The sequence below is a fragment of the Oryzias latipes genome, chromosome 22, assembly GCF_002234675.1.
Source record: "Oryzias latipes chromosome 22, ASM223467v1".
In the NCBI taxonomy this organism is placed as follows: Eukaryota; Metazoa; Chordata; class Actinopteri; order Beloniformes; family Adrianichthyidae; genus Oryzias; species Oryzias latipes.
In genome coordinates, this window is record NC_019880.2 from 23,370,993 (window position 1) to 23,388,205 (window position 17,213).

Below are 17,213 nucleotides of genomic sequence, written 5' to 3' on the forward strand. Positions count from 1 at the left end.
GAATCAGAATTGAAATATAGGATTGGGCAACTATACATTAGGACTTAAACACTGTCCGTTTAACCTAACCTAACAGAATCAAAAAGGTTTTATGCTAGAGTAACAAGCAAACATATGTTTTCTATGCAACTTTAATTGTCTCTTTAAAAAGTTATAGTAAATAAATAAATAAATAAATGTGTTATTTAACATTAAGGAGTAGTTAGAGTTAGAGGTACTATTTAAGTCCATGCGGCAATCCTTTTCCACAAAAAGCTTAGATGACCTGTTGGTAAAGTCTCCCTCATTTTCCTTTAGTATGAGTCTCTCCCTCTCAATGGAGAAAGATGTCCTTAATCTGTTCTGTTCCTACTGCATCAATGTAGCTCCAAAGTAGAAGTCAGCTCACGTCTGCCCCCTACTAGTGAGGCTTGCCTCATCAGCAGCCTGTTCTGCGCCCTTACAGTCAGCGCTCTGAGGCCACGTCTATCGAATTACAAATCTGCCAATAATTGAAAGGGCGTAAAGAAAACTAAGCGGGCGTATTTAGAAACTGAGTGAGTGAACCTTAAAACTGTGATGGCGCAATTCTAACCAAGCGACCCCGTATTTTACAACTGAACGGCTGAAATCCTAACTGAGCAGGGATATTTCTAGGTCAGTTCTCTTTTGCGCCCTCACCTTGATTTACGCTCAGTGTTAAGGGGGCGTTTTTGTCACTTGGGGGCGGTATTCAGGGGTGTGTTTGTCACTTAGGGGCAGGAACCTTTCTGGTTGATCTGATTGGCTGAAATTTGCATGCCAAGCAGCGGGGCAGGACTTTCATTTTGGGGCTTTAATAGAAAAGGAACGGTGGCTGTAACGTGGATTAAAAGCATTAAAACGGCAACAAATGCAGTGAATTTCACATGAGAAAAACTTACACCACAATTAAACCAGCTGCACTTTCTTACCTTAGTTTTGGGTCGTTCGTTAATGCTTTTATCCACGTTACATCCGCGTTTTTTTCCTATGATTGCCTCTAACGGGGGGGGACAAACAAGTTTGACACAAAGAGCTGACATTTCTAACTGTGATATTTAATGAGCCACAACACACACTGACCTGCCAGACAAACACACAATTAAAGCCATGTTATGTGCCATAACCCCCTCCTCTCATTACAACGGCGCCGTTTCAGTTTAGTGTTTTTTTCTGTATTTAACGTTAACACGCATACCGGTGAAAGGTGCACGCTGGTGTGTGTTTAAAAAAGGGCAGCGAGCGCAAAACTGAGTTGGTTGTGATTTATTTTTTCAGTCTTCAATCAGCATTTAACATCCATCAAAGTCCTCATCTTCTGTATCTGGAACAGCTTGGCTACATTTCTATCAAACACGCCGGCTTCCCTTTCCTCATCATCAGAGTCCATCTTGTTGCCATGTGGCTCCAAAGAACAGTGAAAGCAGACACCTCAGGCCAAGTTTAAGTCCTGCAGTCCCAAAGTGTGGCGTAACTCGCCCGTTGCTGCGTCCTGGTAAGGGGGGCAGGATTGACAGCTTTTCACGGTCATCTGCTGGAAGTAGCAGCGCTGAGCCTCGAGTCGTTCTTCCAACGCAGGCCTTTCCTTTTCCGCGGAAACTCAGCTGCTGCTGCGTCTTCTTGTCTTGTTGGAGTTGGTTTTCCAGCGTCCTCACTTCCGAACCATGGATTAATTATTTTAAATTCTCTGGCAGCTGAGGTTCGATAAGTTAAAAAGATCTTCACAGATTCAGACTTCCTGCTTCAATAACTTTTCTGATCAACGTTCAAATATGTCAGCAAGTATATCAATACTTTCTTATTAACACAGTGAGTGAACCACAAATATATTTCTGAAGAAAAAAGATCATTTTTTTGTGCCTTTTAATCAGAATTGTTCGCTTTAAGCTGTGAATGCAGACATGCAGCAGCAGGCTGCCAAGGGACCGTCAACAAAATGCAACCTCTGTGAACTGTGAAACACTACAGTGTAAAAATCAATAATCTCACAAAAAAATCATAAAACTATTATAAAGCATATTCTTGTTACAATACATATTTTGTAGGAAAGTCCATCTTTATTTTATCTTGTTTCATATACTTTTTCAAATTTTAATATGAATCATGACTAAAGTTATCAGTAACTTGACAAGACTTTATTGTCATACTAAAATAAATAATGTGAATAGTTCACATTGTTTATTTATAGGAATTTTTCATATTTACAAATGGATCAGATTTGGTCAAAAATCCTGAATAGCTCTGAAGGTGCCAAAAAAATTTTTTTTGCATAATCTTTATTGCAGTAGGACAATAAGGTCATGATTAGTCAGTACAGGAGGTTTGGTGACAGAAGCTTTAGTATCTTCAGAGCTATTGAGCATTTATGTTATGATTCATATCTCTATTAAATTTTAAAACTATAAGAAATAAAATAGAGGTTGACTTTCTAACAAAATTTAGTATAATAAATAATAATGTAGCATGACTATGCTGACGAGTCTTCATTACCAGTTCATATAAATATAGTCATTTATTCGCTTTTTAAAAGTTCACTGATTTTTACAGAATGGTGTTTCACAGAGGTTGCACTTTGTTGACGGTGTCTTGGCAGCCGGCTCGCTGCTCTGTTTGCATTCACAGCTTAAAACGAACAATTCTGAAACTATGCCTAAACTATGCCTCATAATCGTGTCTCTTTGCATTTCCAGGGTTTCCAAAACGAAGTAGTTCTGCATTATGCTCATATCTGCTCCTTTGTACTATGGGGGGGGGGGGGGGGTGTCTTCTACCACGTCCTCTCCTCTCTCCATATCGTTCTCATGCTGTTCTCTCCTAGATCCTCTTTACCGAAGTAACGCAATAACACATTAAGGGCCGCTCTGTACATATTGGAGAAAATGTAAGACTTTCCCCTTATGCTTGTGAAAGTAGTGAATATAAAAAATATGATAAAAGGCAGAGAGCCGCATGCAGCTCAAGGGCCGCCTGTTAACCCCCCCCCCCCCCCCAAACTGAAAAATGAAAGTCCCGCCCCTCTGCCTCGCCGATAAGAGATGCAAATTTTGGCCAATCAGATCAACCAGAAAGGTTCCTGCCCCAAAAGTGACAAAAACGCCCCCTTAACACTGAGCGTAAATCCACATGAGCGCGCAAAAAGGAATTGACCGCGCAAGATCACTTCTCAGTTAGAATTGCGCCTGCGCGGTTTTAAGGTTCACTCACTCAGTTCCTAAATACACCCGCTTAGTTGTCTTTACGCCCTTTCAGTTTATGGCATAAACACGGATCAGCGGAAACTAATATCTATTTAATGTACGTTTCTCTATTTGATCACATTGACAGGTGAGGCCGAGCCTCACTTGCCTCACTGGTCTGCAGGTATAACATTGGCAAACCTACAGGGCACAGAGGTAGCCTACAAAAAAACATCAAAGTCACGTTGCAAATTTTTTCTACAGTTATGCTGTGAGCATGTGGCGGACAGTTATACAATGCATGAAGGCAGTGATTGGAGGCTGGTGAGGCACCTGCCATCACCTTCACCTACCGTCATGAGATGAATGACCATAATAAAACAAATATGTGTCCACTTATCTGTCCAAAAATGCAATGTATATGTAAGATTCTGATCATTTTTATCCTCAAAACCTCATTTACTTTTCAGTGACAACGTAAGCTAAGAGGGTGAAACAGCACTGAGCTCTACTTCACGATAGATTACGCAAATCCCTGCAAACTGGGTCGAGCATGTTCCTTTTGCTATTTCAGTGTATGATACCAATATGACGCTTCATTTAATGTTTTTAGACATTCTAGTCATTTTATTACATGTCCTTAGTTTCCTTAAAAAAGATCATGCATTTCAGATTCGTCTACTGTTTTCTTTAGTGTTTGGATCTGACATAGAGCTGCACTGAAAAGACAAAAGGTGAGGCAGGCAGTGGCTCTGCTGCAAATGTAGAGGGCACTCACGTTTGTTCTTTGGTGGTTGCTAATAAAGTTCAAAAAGAGTTTATTCTTTTTTTACTTTACTGTCAAGACATTTTTAGGGGGAGAAATGGCAGATGTAGTTTCTCAGCTCCGAAAGCTTCTAAAAATTGAATGCCCTATCAAAACATGAAGACCAATGTTAGAGCTTCAGGGCTTCAAGATTCAGAGTTTGAAAAAATGCTTCAAAATGCTTCTAAAACTAAAAGAGGGACTTTTACGCCAAAGTCAGAAAGATTTTTGTTCAGAGGGCAAAACCTTTAGACACCATTTAAAAGTAGTCAAGTACAAGTAGCCTCACAAGTCACAAACCTCACCCCATGCCACTGATTTCCTGCAGCTCCAACCCTAACATCCTTTCACCAACATCATCGCTGTTCCTCCTCTCAAACCATCTCCACCAAAGAGACCCTCAACATCTTCCTCTCTGCTGCCTCCTGCCTCTGCATCAGAGTCTCTAACCAACAACACAGCTGCTCATACCACAGTTTTCTACACCTTTCATTTCAGTCGTGATGACACTCTTTAGTCACACATCACACCTGTTGTTTTCAGTTCAGGAGCTGATTCTGCAACAGCTTTCTGCATTTGTTTGGCATTGGATCCTACAATTCAACTAGATAGTGCCTTCTGCTGGTTGTGTTGGAACTCAACTAAACAAACAAAGTGAATTTTTACATAATGAAATCAGCATTACAACACAACTTCTGATTGTTCCAGTTGTATTTAAAACAAAGCAAAACGTTATTTTCAGCCCAACTCCTAATTCCTGCAACACATACTAGCTCTTAGTAATCCGTTTACTTTTTATTTAACTTTTTTGAATTAACACCATAGATGTGCATTTAGTCACCCTTTCAATCACTTATACTCATTTATTTATTCAGTTGTTTTATCATTTTTCTTATTCCAGTATTTTCCTCTAAGTCACCCCGACAGATAGAATTGCACATGTGCAGATCAAAGAGAAGGCTGTCACTTTTGCCTCTTTTTGCCCCACATATAACGTAGCGTTTTATGTAATAATCTGCAGATATTGTTATTTTTATCATCCATCTTTGGAATAAGTGTTACAAATGCTACAAATAAACAAACGGTACGGATTCTGCCCATTGCATTTGAATAACGCATTTTTTCTTCTAAAATTCATAAAAATAATAAGTATGGTTCAGTAAAGCTACTATGGTGATGTGATTTTTTTGATTGCAAAGAGTAAATGTAACTAGTTACCGCTCACCTCATGTGATGGAAGTGTGTGGAGGCCAGTCAGGAAAAGGGGTCATTTAGTTCCACTACCATCAAGAACATACATCAGCATCAAAAACTGCCATCAGAAACATGAGGACTATGGAGCCTGCAGGTGAAATCACTGCCAGTGAACTTCACATGCAGGCAAACGTCAGAGTGTAATCTCACATCCAGGCAGCAGGGGTCAGAAGAACATCACAAAAGAAAGATCTGGGCTAAACCTCAAGTTTGGATCAGAACAATCCATCCATCCATTTTCTTAACCCGCTTTTATCCCTTTTGGGCTCACGGGGATGTTGGAGGCTAGTTTGAAACAATTTTTTATTGTTTTGTCACACGTTTCATTAAAACAACTAAATTCAGTGACTTAAGATCATATAATTCTTCTGTATGAAAGGTGCTATTTAAATAAAGTTTTGACCAATACCATATTTTTTATCTTATATCAAATCATTCATTCTTGACACTTATACTCAGCTTTTGGAAGTTTTCTATGCTTTTTTTCCCCGTAATCACAGTTTAACCTTTACATTATGCATAAGTTTATAATGGTTTTCTACACCATTTAGGAGCTTGGAGCTGATGACATCATACAGCTATTTGGTCTTTGAGAAAGCAACATTTGGATGTTATTTTCTTTATTTTCTTTTTGCATTTCCAGCACATTCGCGCTATCTCCAGCAATAATGAAGTCTTCTTCAAATTTTTCTTTTATATATCTTCTTTATGCCTGTGGCACCGTGGCTCAGTGTGGTAAAAGGCACAAGCACCATCATGTCCCAGATTAAAGTTATTGTAGTTACATTTTTTTTTATCTGTGTTCTGTGGTTTCCATTTGATTTCAATTTTTTGATTTATTTAAGATGTCTGTGTTCCATTTAATGTGTAATGATGCTTCAGCATCTTCAGTGAAGAGCTTAAGACTCTCAGAATTCACAAATACATTTTTCTGGGTATTGATTTTTTTTTTTTTTAGGATGAAAGACAAAGAGGAATGTCACCATAAAAAAAGCACACACTAGTGGGAGTGAAAAATCATTAAAAGAATCCGTTTTTGAACACTTGAGGACATTATTTTGAACTAGACATAAAAGAAACATGATGATTGGGAGGAAACGTGAGCCAGTTAGCACTGTCAGCTCACAGACCCTGGTTCGAATCCAGGCTGGGTCTTTGTGTGTGAATATTCTCCAGGCACGCTGCCGTCCCTCACCGTTTAAAAACTTAAGTTGACGGAATTATTATTCAGGAGTGTGTGGGTGTGGATGTGCCTTTGCGTCGAATTGTCTAACTATCTGTGGCGTGTCCTGCCTTTGTCCTACAGTTAACTGGATGGGCACTGGGTCTATGTGGGAATAGAAAATGGAAGCGAATGTGCTCCAGCCCAAAGAAGAAACCCCTCCTGCTCAAGGTTTTCCTGGGTTCCATCAATGCCACATTTGAAAATGGCGACACAAAGAAAATGCTCCTGCAGCTTAGTGTCATTTGTTCTTCAGTGAGTCCCCAGCTGCAGTGATTCTAATGTTTATTGTGTTTGTGTGAGGTATGTGCCTTGCTCAAAAGTACAGGGGTATCATGTAGGAAACAAACCACCCTCTTTGAGCAGACGGCAGGCCTGCACTGGTACCTGTTACCTAGTTTGACTTTGCTCCTACCTATGTGGAAGAAAATATACCGTACATTTTTAAATATTTGTTTATGCACATAATCCCACTAATATTTTTAATGCAGAAGAATGTGTGTGTGTGGGGGGGGGGGCTATTCTCCACTCATTCAGGATTCAGGCCAATGTTTTACCTCTACAGCCTGAATGGTTCCTCTTTTTCATCATGAGATTTACGTGTAGGTACGCTGAAGAACACTCCACCACCCTGACGTCTACCTCCATCCTCACCAGCACCAACCGTCCCGTTCAGCTGTAATCTCTGTGAGGCAAACTCATTACTTTTCTGTTTTAAATGAAAAAAAAAACAAACAAACAGAAGAAAGTCTGCAGTTGTTTGAATAAAAGCAAAGCAGCTCAAAGCAGCAGCTGGGGGGGTAACCCCATGGTGGGGGCATGTGTGAACAGGCGTTGGGTCTGTCTCTGCAGCCAATTACGCCAAGATGAGTAAGAGGCAGCTCACGCAGAAGCCGTGCTTGAGTGTGTTATTCTTCTCTTCCATGTGAATGGCTGTTAACAAAGACCCAATTCTTTTTCTAATTACGGTAATGGAGTGAGAGCCCGCTGGATGGGCAGTGACAGGTAGAGGGCCCCCCCCCAGGGGGTTCGGGGAGTCATGAGAGAAGGACCTCTGTGGTTGATTGGCACGACAGCAGAAGATAAAAAGCTCTGGCTTGGCTGTCAGATCCATTAGCAGCCAGGTCAGGTCTGAGGAGCACGCAGTGACAGCTCTGTGCTCCACGTTCAGCAGCAAGACGCAGACAGAGGAGCTGAAGAGCAAACGCTTCACGCCTGCAGCTCCTTACAGAAAACCAAGCAGAGCTCCAGCTGCCATGACCCTGCTGAGCAGGCAGCCTCAACGGTGAGTGGACATTTCTGCACGTTACAGCTGATCTTTACTGATTACACGCTGGGCTGGGAGGTCAAAAACCTTTGAGCAATAAATGCACCAAAAGACCTGCTAAAACATGCATTCAGGTGCTCTTTATGAGCTCCTTTTTTTCACCTAAAACCTAAAATTTAGTTCTGTTTTCCCCCAAAACAACATTAGACCACTGGCATAAAAAGGAAACGGTTTTAGTCTGACGATAGACAAGTTCAACTAGATCGTTCAGCCCGTGACATCAATCACACAGAAGAGTCCATATGGAATATGCTTCTTCAAAAGCTTATGGCTGCATTAACCAGCAATCCATGTCTTAAAACAGATCATCAGATCCCCACACTATCATACTGCCACCGCCATGTTTGACATATGCTTTCATGTTCTTCTTTTGAGAAAGTCCATGTGTAACTGCATGCATCTGTTTAGAAAGTTTGTCTTGTGTAGCATCAGTCCACAGAAAATGTGGCAGAATCTAGTGGATAACATTGTAGATGTTTTTTGAATATATTTTTTGATTTTGCTCGGCATTGTCTTTCTCCCAGAACTCTCCGATGAGTGAATGTTTCTCTTTTTGACTGTTGGGTCATATAATCCTAATGTTTCATCTAAATGTTTGACAACCATGAGGAAAAATCTGTATGTCTCTGTCTGAGGACAGAAGAGAGTCAAACCTGAGGATTTCTCACTATGGTGACCTCGACACAACTGGACTGCTTAGAGAAAATGAGGATGAAGAATAATCTGATGTTTCTGAACCCCTTCTGCCAGTTTGAGTGTGCTGACCGACATGACCTTCAACATCTTAGAGAGCGTCCTGCCATGTCTCCTCTGTCTGCGCCATGTCTCTGTCCGACCCGCTGATGTGAACCTCTCACCCACAGGAGGTCTGGGCTGGCTTTGAGCTGGCTCCTGCTCAGCTGCTGCCTCCAGGCAAATCCCTGCAAACGCGTGTCAGCAGTCAACCTGCGCAGTTTCATTGGCTGTGCCGTTCGTGAGTTCACCTTTCTGGCCAAGAAACCTGGCTGTGGGGGTATGCACATTACCACTGATGCCTGCTGGGGGCGCTGTGAGACCTGGGAGGTGAGGAGGAGCTTGTCTGCCATCAGGGCAGAGTTTAAGGCTGGGGGGTCGAGTCTGTCTGTTGCTTCTGTCTCAACATAAAAAAATGTAGATAATCTGAGTATTAATGACACAATTAGTTCAATCCAGACTTTATCGTCCTGTCCACACTAACAGAACTGAAATGTTTTAACCACATCCCATAGCAGTTTCACTTCAGTTTAATGCGTAAACATTTTAAATGTGTTATTCCAGCGTGTAACATCCTTTTAGTAAACTGGATGCTGCACCAAGCACAAGCCAGGACAGGAAAGAGAAAGACAAAAAACACCGGAACATCGGCTTAACCCTTGTGCTATCCTAGGCACTTTTTCAAATTCAAATTCAACTTTATTTATATAGCGCTTTTCATGCTATATAGCATCTCAAAGTGCTTCCCAGAGAAAGAATAAAAAATAAGATAATATATATATATATATAATAGTTAAAATAGTAAACATCGTAAAAATAAAACAAATAATAAAAAAATGCTAATAATAATAAAATAAATGAATTAATAAAAACACACAAAAACCCAACACATACACATCCCTCCATTAAAATCAAAACACATAAAATTAGCTGTTAAAATGTTATAAAATCAAATAAAAAACATGTGGACAAGTAAAAACTATGTAAAAGCTTTACTAAAAAGGTGTGTCTTAAGTTTTTTCTTAAAAACCTCTACAGTGGCTGAAGCCCTCACGTCCTCAGGCAGGCTGTTCCACAGGTGAGGCCCACAGTGCTGAAAGGAGGCCTCGCCGTGGGTTTTAGTTCTGACCTTTGGGACCACCAGCAAACCTGTGGACCAGAGGGCTCTGGAAGGGTCATAGACTAAAAGTAAATCTGATAAAAATGAGGGTCCTCTTCCAATCTAGACTTTTATAAACTAATAAAAAAACCTTAAAATCGAAAACTTTAACATTGGGAGTTGGGTCATCTAGACCCACTAGACAGTGCGCTGATCCTTTTTTCTTCAATGATTTGTGATCTTCACTGGTGTCCATGGATTACATGAAATCTTTCCACCTTTATCCACCGTTGTCATGGTAGGGAGAACACGTCAATGTAAGGGTGGGGTCATCTAAGATAGCACAAGGGTTAAACAAAACATCTTATAGAAGACAGCAATGGTATCTGAGGGGGAGCGGAACATTGTCCCATTCTTCGAAACAAACTTCAATGCCAATTGCAGTACAAGTTAGCATTATCACGTTTGTGTTACGGTAATCCACCAAGCATTCAACTAATAGATCTACAAAAGTGGATGTGAGGCGAACCAATGTTAAACAGACCCGTTCCAAAAAGTAAGAATGTCATGGAAAAATGTGTTCACCTCAATAATTCTATCATGAGAATGAAACTTTCATAGAAAATAGATTTCAGAAAATCAGAAAACTTCAGAGAAATCACCATTTACTTCAGTTTTTACAAAAAGATAAAGACAGAGACTCTGATCACCAAATCAATCCCAATGAGGCATTTGCAAAATGATTTGTCCATCTTCAATCCTTCAATAGCGTGGGCAGGGTCTAGGTCCTGATGAAAGATTAAATCTGCATCTCCATCCAGATCCTCAGCAGCAGGTTTTCATCATTAGCGCTGTTTTCTTACGAAGTGATTGATCCAGGGTGTATTTCTGTTCCCGGAGCAGCTGGTCTTTGTCAGACTTTTATTGATCAGCTCTAGTTAAGTTCAACTATTTAGTTTGGGAAGTCTTGTTTGAGTTAAATCATGCCTGGGTTTGTTATGATTTATGTAACATGTTGAAATTGGGTTTTTTAAATATTGTTTTAGTTTATCCATGAACTATTTTGACACACTTTTTCACTGCTTTGGTCTACAGTATTTCCTGACAATGTGAATATTTAGAAAACCTTTTCTCACTATAAAAGAACCAACACGTAATGAGGCAAAATAAAAGCAGTTTTTCTCTGTCAGAACAGCAACTGACTGCAGCTACATTCAGAAAGCATTAATACAGCAGGTTTTAGCTGTCAGGAACCAGTGGTGTGGAACCCAAATACAAAGGACACAGGACCTTTGACAGGAGCCTAAACACTTTTAATAAATTAACTCAAAACATGATAAAACTATGAATAAAAGGAGCAACAAAAGGGCAGCTGATGATTTGACAGAGCTGAAATGAATGCAGACTTGAATACAGTGAGAAAGATTGACTAAACTTTTGGACGATCAAATGAACTCAGGTCAGACAGTGACAGCAGGAAAACACAAAACCTGAAAACAGATCATGAAAAAAACAGAATAGAGCTCAAACCAACTAAAAGGCACAATCCTCACAGAAGCAGAGGAAGCTGTCATACAAAAACCTGGTTTGTTCCAAAAAAAGCAAACTATTTGTTTATTTTTGTTTTTTTCAGAAGCCAGTCCTGGAGTTTCCCTTCATTGAGTCCTTTCAGCGGGTTTGTACTTACAATAAGACGCGTCTGGTCACTGTGAAACTCCCCAAATGCAGGCCCCACGTTGACCCGACCTACACGTACCCCGTGGCCCTGCGGTGCGACTGCGGGGTGTGTCTGACCAGTACCACTGAATGCATCGCCTCTGTCTGAAGCCGTTATCTGCACGCTCTCCTGCTAGCTTACAGCCCCTCACAACCCCAACCTAACAATACCAGTGCAACTAAAATGGCGAGCAATGTTTGAGCTATCCAGTCAGACAAGCAAAAGAACGACGTTCATGCATCAGAATGGAGCGGAGCAGGGAGCTCATGCCCCTTGGACTGTAGCACCCACGCCACACCTGCAGGCCTTTTCAAACTGCATTTTTCTGTCTGCTCCTAATTCACAACTTTTTAAATAAAGGAATACTCAGAATCAGAATTTTAATCTTAATTTTCTTTGTCTTCCATCATGAATATAATGCTCAGTGAGTATGTAAAGCAAAAATGTTAATGCGCAACTTTTTCTATGTGCATGCTGCGGGCAACAGGTTGTGATGAACACTTATACAACATGTGAGGGTAAGTAGGTGAGACGCAAGCACGTTTTACATATTTTAAATTTTTATACCTCCGTTAAACCCTGCGCAAGGAGCCCATTATTGCTCTTCTAGTGTGTGCAGCCTTACTGTCAGAAATTAGGAAATTAGACAATCGGAGTAGTTTGTGTGGAGACCCTACGGGCACTTGCATATCATGTGCACATCATGTGCACAGGGTTAGTAAGGAGCAGGTACTCACACCACTGGATTGTGGCTTAAGGGACCAGTGACTTGCAGTTAGGGTGCTAAATACATCATAAAAAACACTAAATTAGATTAACAAAAATTGTTTTTTCATCATTTCCTCTTCTTCCGTTTGTTCCCTTATGGGGTCACAGGGCTGCCGGAGCCTACCCCGGCCACTTGTGGGCGAAGGGAGGGGGCACCTTGGACGGGTCGCCAGTCTGTCACAGGGTAATAAATAAATTTACTTTCTTTTGTAACCCTTGTGCTATCTTAGATGACCCCACCCTTACAGGACGTGTTCTCCCTACCATGACAAAGATCTATAAAGGTGGAAAGATTTCATGTAATCCATGGACACCAGTGAAGATCACAAATCAATGAAGAAAAAGGGTTCAGAGCACTGTCTAGTGGGTCTAGATGACCCAACTTTAAAGTGCCTAGGATAGCACAAGGGTTAAATAAACATCAAATATTAATTTTTAGAGATGCCTTTTTTATAATTGCTTTTTTTGTGTGGGTTTTCAATATTTCTTTGCTAAAACAAAAAAATATCAAATTTACAAATTTCCTGTTCAAATACATGAGAAAGCGGCAGGTGAGGCACCAGCAGTCCATGCCTCACCTGCACTCAGCATTCCGCTGCACACATTTACTGAGCTGCAGCTGACACTTGCATTTTCCTGTTTCTGTCTTTCTATCATCATAAAAGATGCCCTTATTTTTCATTCTTTTTAATTACTTCATTTGCTTCTTTTTCCTCAACTGTCTAAATACATGGGTTCCACTTTGTGATCCATTTAGTCTTTTATCAGCTAAAAATGGACATTGGAAAAACACTAGGTGAGGCCCGCAGTACATGTACTATCAAGTCAGAGGGCGCTGGTGATCCTGGAAAATCTACTAATGCAGTTAAAGAATAATAGAATTTGTGGTAGCAAGTCAAGTGCAGCCCCAGAGTTACTCTTTATCAAGTGTAATTTTCTGGAGGATCATGTGTCTAAACAGAATGTAAACTGTAGGCCGGGTCAGTATGGTATCCAAAAAAGCCAAGGGGAGTGCTATGAGGATGGCAGGTGAGGCAGTGCCTCCCCTGACCGCATTTTCCTGCCGCAAATGACTAAAATCATTTGCCAAAAAACCTTTTTAAACATGAATATTTTATACATTCCCTGCATTTGGGGTTCTCCATCAACAACAGCTGAAAGTAATGCTTTAAGAGGTTTTGTCACAGTGTATTGCTGCTAGAGAGGATTGACTGACGGTTTGATGTGTTGGTCTTTCATTCATTTCATTTCCTTGATTAATGTCTGTTTTGTGACCAGACACCTCTTGCCAAAAAGGTTAGTATTATGAGTGACACTATATTTTATAACAGCATTTAAGTGTGAACCTTGTGGACCTTCCCTCTCTGGCTGATTCTGCTCGTTGTTGCTGCTGTAGCAGGTCAGCCTCTTTCCTGTTTCCACAGCACACTGTCATTTATAACAAGCTAGTTGATCTTTGATTGAAGCTGTAAGCTCAACCTTTCCCGGCTCGTTCCTGCCTTAACAGCCTTATCGCTTCCCACTGTGCTCATAAATTAAACAGCAGAGGAGTAGCTGTGCGGAGAAAATGGCATTTTGACTTTTCTCAAGCAGATATTTATTTTATGACTAACTGAAGTTTTCATGGTCTTTCTTTTTTTTTTCAACATGACTGAGGAACCTGCTGGCAAAAAAGAAAGATACTGTGAAACTATCTTCAGGTTAAGACTGAGTCATTTCAGGAGGAGGACTTTCAATATCTGAGCGTTCGGTTTACATGATGGATTTTCTTCCAGGTAGAAAATTGATTGCAGTTCCTGAAGTCATAATTGGAAGAACTCTGGTATTTCTGCCCTGTCTCTAAGTCCACCTCCTGGCCCTTAAAATGAGACTCTGGACTCCAGTGAGGGACTTGTATTGATAAGCCTTTTCATTGCATTCCCCCTACATGTCCAGACCACTTCCATCTGCTCTTATAATGTGAAGAAGTATTGGCTTCACTCGGATATTCTCCTGGACCGACGAGCTTCACATATCATCTCCAAGCTGCCCCTGCTGCTTCTCTGCTGCTCTGAGAGAATATTTCTTTGAATTGTGTAAAATTCACCTTCCATTACAGCTCTCCCTTCACCACACAAACGCTGTCATTACTGCAAATCTATTTTCAGAATCAGGCATCATCCTTCTCATACATTAGATTTCCACTGCGTGCCTGGCTAATGTGTAGAATATGGGGTGAGTAAAACATTTGTTGATAAAAATTCAACTTAGAAACAACTAGAAGTTTATTGTATTATACCATAATGAAATATATAAATCAATGGAACATCTAACCTTTTTATCATTTTAATTTATTTTTCACATAAAGCGTGCAGTAAGTGTGCATTTATAATTCTTTCTTTTGTATAATTGTATAATTCCTTTCTCCTCTGTTTCATCAAAGCTTTTTCCTCCTTCTGGGACTCATGAAGGTGTTTTTATTCTTTAGAATGAAGAATATTGTCATTGCAGCATTGAGAGAATAGCAAGCAGACAGTAAAACCTCGGCATAGCAGTTAAAAGACAAAACCCAAATGTTTTTTTTTTTTTTTTTTTTTTTTTTTTAACTTGTCCTGTCCAACAGCTAGGCAAACAGATGAGAGCTGAGGGCCTCTTGTGTTGGACATATTTTATTTTAACAAGAGGGGTTATTCATCTTCAGACAAACCAAAGGTATGTCTGAATAAACCCCTTTTGTAATTGAGGCCAAACTTTATTAATTTCAATCACGTTTGAAAATCTTTGGTGTTGGACCGGACGGAAAAGGAAAGAGGGGAAGAAGAGAGAGGGACGTTAGAGAGAGGGGGGGGTAGGAGGGTAATAATCGGAGGGGAAAGGAGGTAAGACCATGAAGCAGCATAGAGCAGACAGACTTACTGGTTGTTTATCGTTACGGTACGGTTCAAATGTAGTACAAAAAGGGCGGGGCCTGTTCACACACACTCAAATATTATCAACACACCTGCTAGCCGCAAAAATGTCCACATGTCAACATGCACACAAAACAGATAGTGTTCACGAACGCATACCTATGCCTTTAAACCAACTAGTGTGAAATTTTTCAGTCATTCAATCATGCAAACTATTAGTGCAAAGGTGAGCCAACACCTGTGCTCAGGTGAGTGTTTATGTTCTTCTAAAATGGATGGTGGAATGTGAAAAGAAGGAGGAGGAGCGCCCAGCCACCCCCACACCCACACCCCCGCCGCAGCAGCAGCGGCAGCCGGAATTCCCCCAACGCCACACGGGAACAGGCAGGGAACAACCGCCCCCCGGGCGACCAAGACCGCCACCCAGGCCGGGGCCAGCAGGACCGCCGCGAGGCCCCCAGAGCCAGAGAGCAGGGAGGCGCAGAGGGAAAGAGAGCGCCGCCCCAGCCCAGCCAGGAAAGCAGCCCCCCGCCGCGCCGGAAGAGCCCAACGCAGGGCCCCACCGGAGAGGGACGCCCACAGCCCCAGACGAGCACCCCACCACCACCCAGGAGTTCCGGGCATCCCCCCGCCCCGACCCCAGGTACGAGCCAGGACCCCCCAAGGGAGACCCGCTCCGCACTCCAGGCAGCCACCCACCCGGCCCACGGTTGGTCCAGGTAGGAGCAAGGCAGGGGCTCGCCGCCCCCGCCCAGGAGGGGGGAACCCCGGGGAAAAAAGCCAAATGTTTGTAACTAAAACAAAAAGCTACGAGGCTCCAAAGTCATTACAAATAATCCTTATCTTTTTTGGTCACTGTTTTGTTTTCCAATTTTCTTTATCTTACCAAAGCAAATATAATGGATGGATGGATTGTGCTACCCCCCCCCCCCCCCCCAACACTGTTTTTAGGAGCACCACGGAAGTGAAAAGAAAATAGCTTTTTGCCTCTCCTGTTTCACATTTGAGCCAAGTGCACTTTAAGTAAACCCGGCAGAGGAACAGGAAGGAGCAAAGATTGCTGTGAAGAAGCTGTTTCTCATTTTAACAATGTGAAAATTGTGAAAGTGTAAACATTTAGTTTAGGTTTTCTCCAGTTTTAAACTGGGAAGAGCTGAGAGGGAGCTTTATTTCAGAGTGAAGACACAAACATAGATTTTAGTGGCATCCTTCCTTTCGGCTTCCATCCGATGGTCTATTACACTAAAGGGCAGTTTATACTTCACAGCGATCAGCCATCGCATCACACTACCCACAATCGCGTGGTCTAGTTCATTGTAATGTAGGCTGGGTTTCGTGTGCAGCTGTCTGCGAGAACTGTGCTAAATTTCTGAGGGGCGTTTAAACTTTTCAAGCAACATGATTGTTTCCAGCATTTATTTTTAAATGGAAGGACATCTTGACCATTTTGCTGCGTCTGCAAACGCACAAGTACTTACATGAAAGGCAGATGAGGAAGTGGTGTGTTCGTCTACCAAACAGAGGCAGACATTACAGAGGTGGAAAAAAAGAAAAGAAAATGGGCGAACTGCACTCTCTAGTGCTGCAAGATATTAGATATGAGACATTTATTTCCAGAAACTTGCCCTATTTTCTGTCTAGTTGTCTGCTTTCTGTGTGTGTGAAGTTTGGTATTTTTACAACTTCTGCGCTTAAGTTTTCATCATCTCCAGTGTTAAAAAGACATTTTTGTAGACAGTTTGCTCCATGAACGCTTACTCAAAATAAATTCAAGTTAAACTGCACAATTTGCACCACTCAGATGGCCAGGCGACCAAATCGACCCGCGCAAATGACAAATCGGTTTGAAGTATAAACCGGTCCCTAAGCCCGAACCCTAATTTATTGCTCATCCCTCTGGCTCCTCCCTATTGCCCCAGTTGTTAGGGCATTTGGAGCTGCAGTGGTGTCCGAAAGTGTTTTTATTAAAGAGCCGTAGCGACTTAGGGCTGACTAACCCTTCGCCGGTAGGGGGATCTGAGTCGCACTGGCGCAGAGGAGAAACGCATCTCTTTACGTGGGTGTGCTCTGAATCACAGAAGTTTATATTTAAATGTAAGCAATTTTTTATTTTTTCTGCAGGACTTTTAAAAGTTATAAAACTAACGTTGTTTTGCATTTTCCAAGTGTTGAATGTAGGGGTAAGGAGAAGCCATAGGGAAAGGGTAGCTATTCGGATTCAGCCT

At 41.5% G+C, this 17,213-nt stretch overlaps 1 protein-coding gene across 1 annotated transcript; it reads left to right on the forward strand.

Moving 5' to 3' along the window:
• Positions 1–6,978: 6,978 nt before the first annotated feature.
• gphb5 (glycoprotein hormone beta 5) lies at positions 6,979–11,702 on the forward strand. Its single transcript, XM_020713723.2, has 3 exons — positions 6,979–7,742; positions 8,648–8,846; positions 11,249–11,702. Exons 1-3 carry the CDS (start codon positions 7,714–7,716, stop codon positions 11,438–11,440), a joined length of 420 nt encoding a protein of 139 aa, XP_020569382.1. The 5' UTR covers positions 6,979–7,713; the 3' UTR covers positions 11,441–11,702.
• The last annotated feature ends 5,511 nt before the right edge of the window (positions 11,703–17,213 follow it).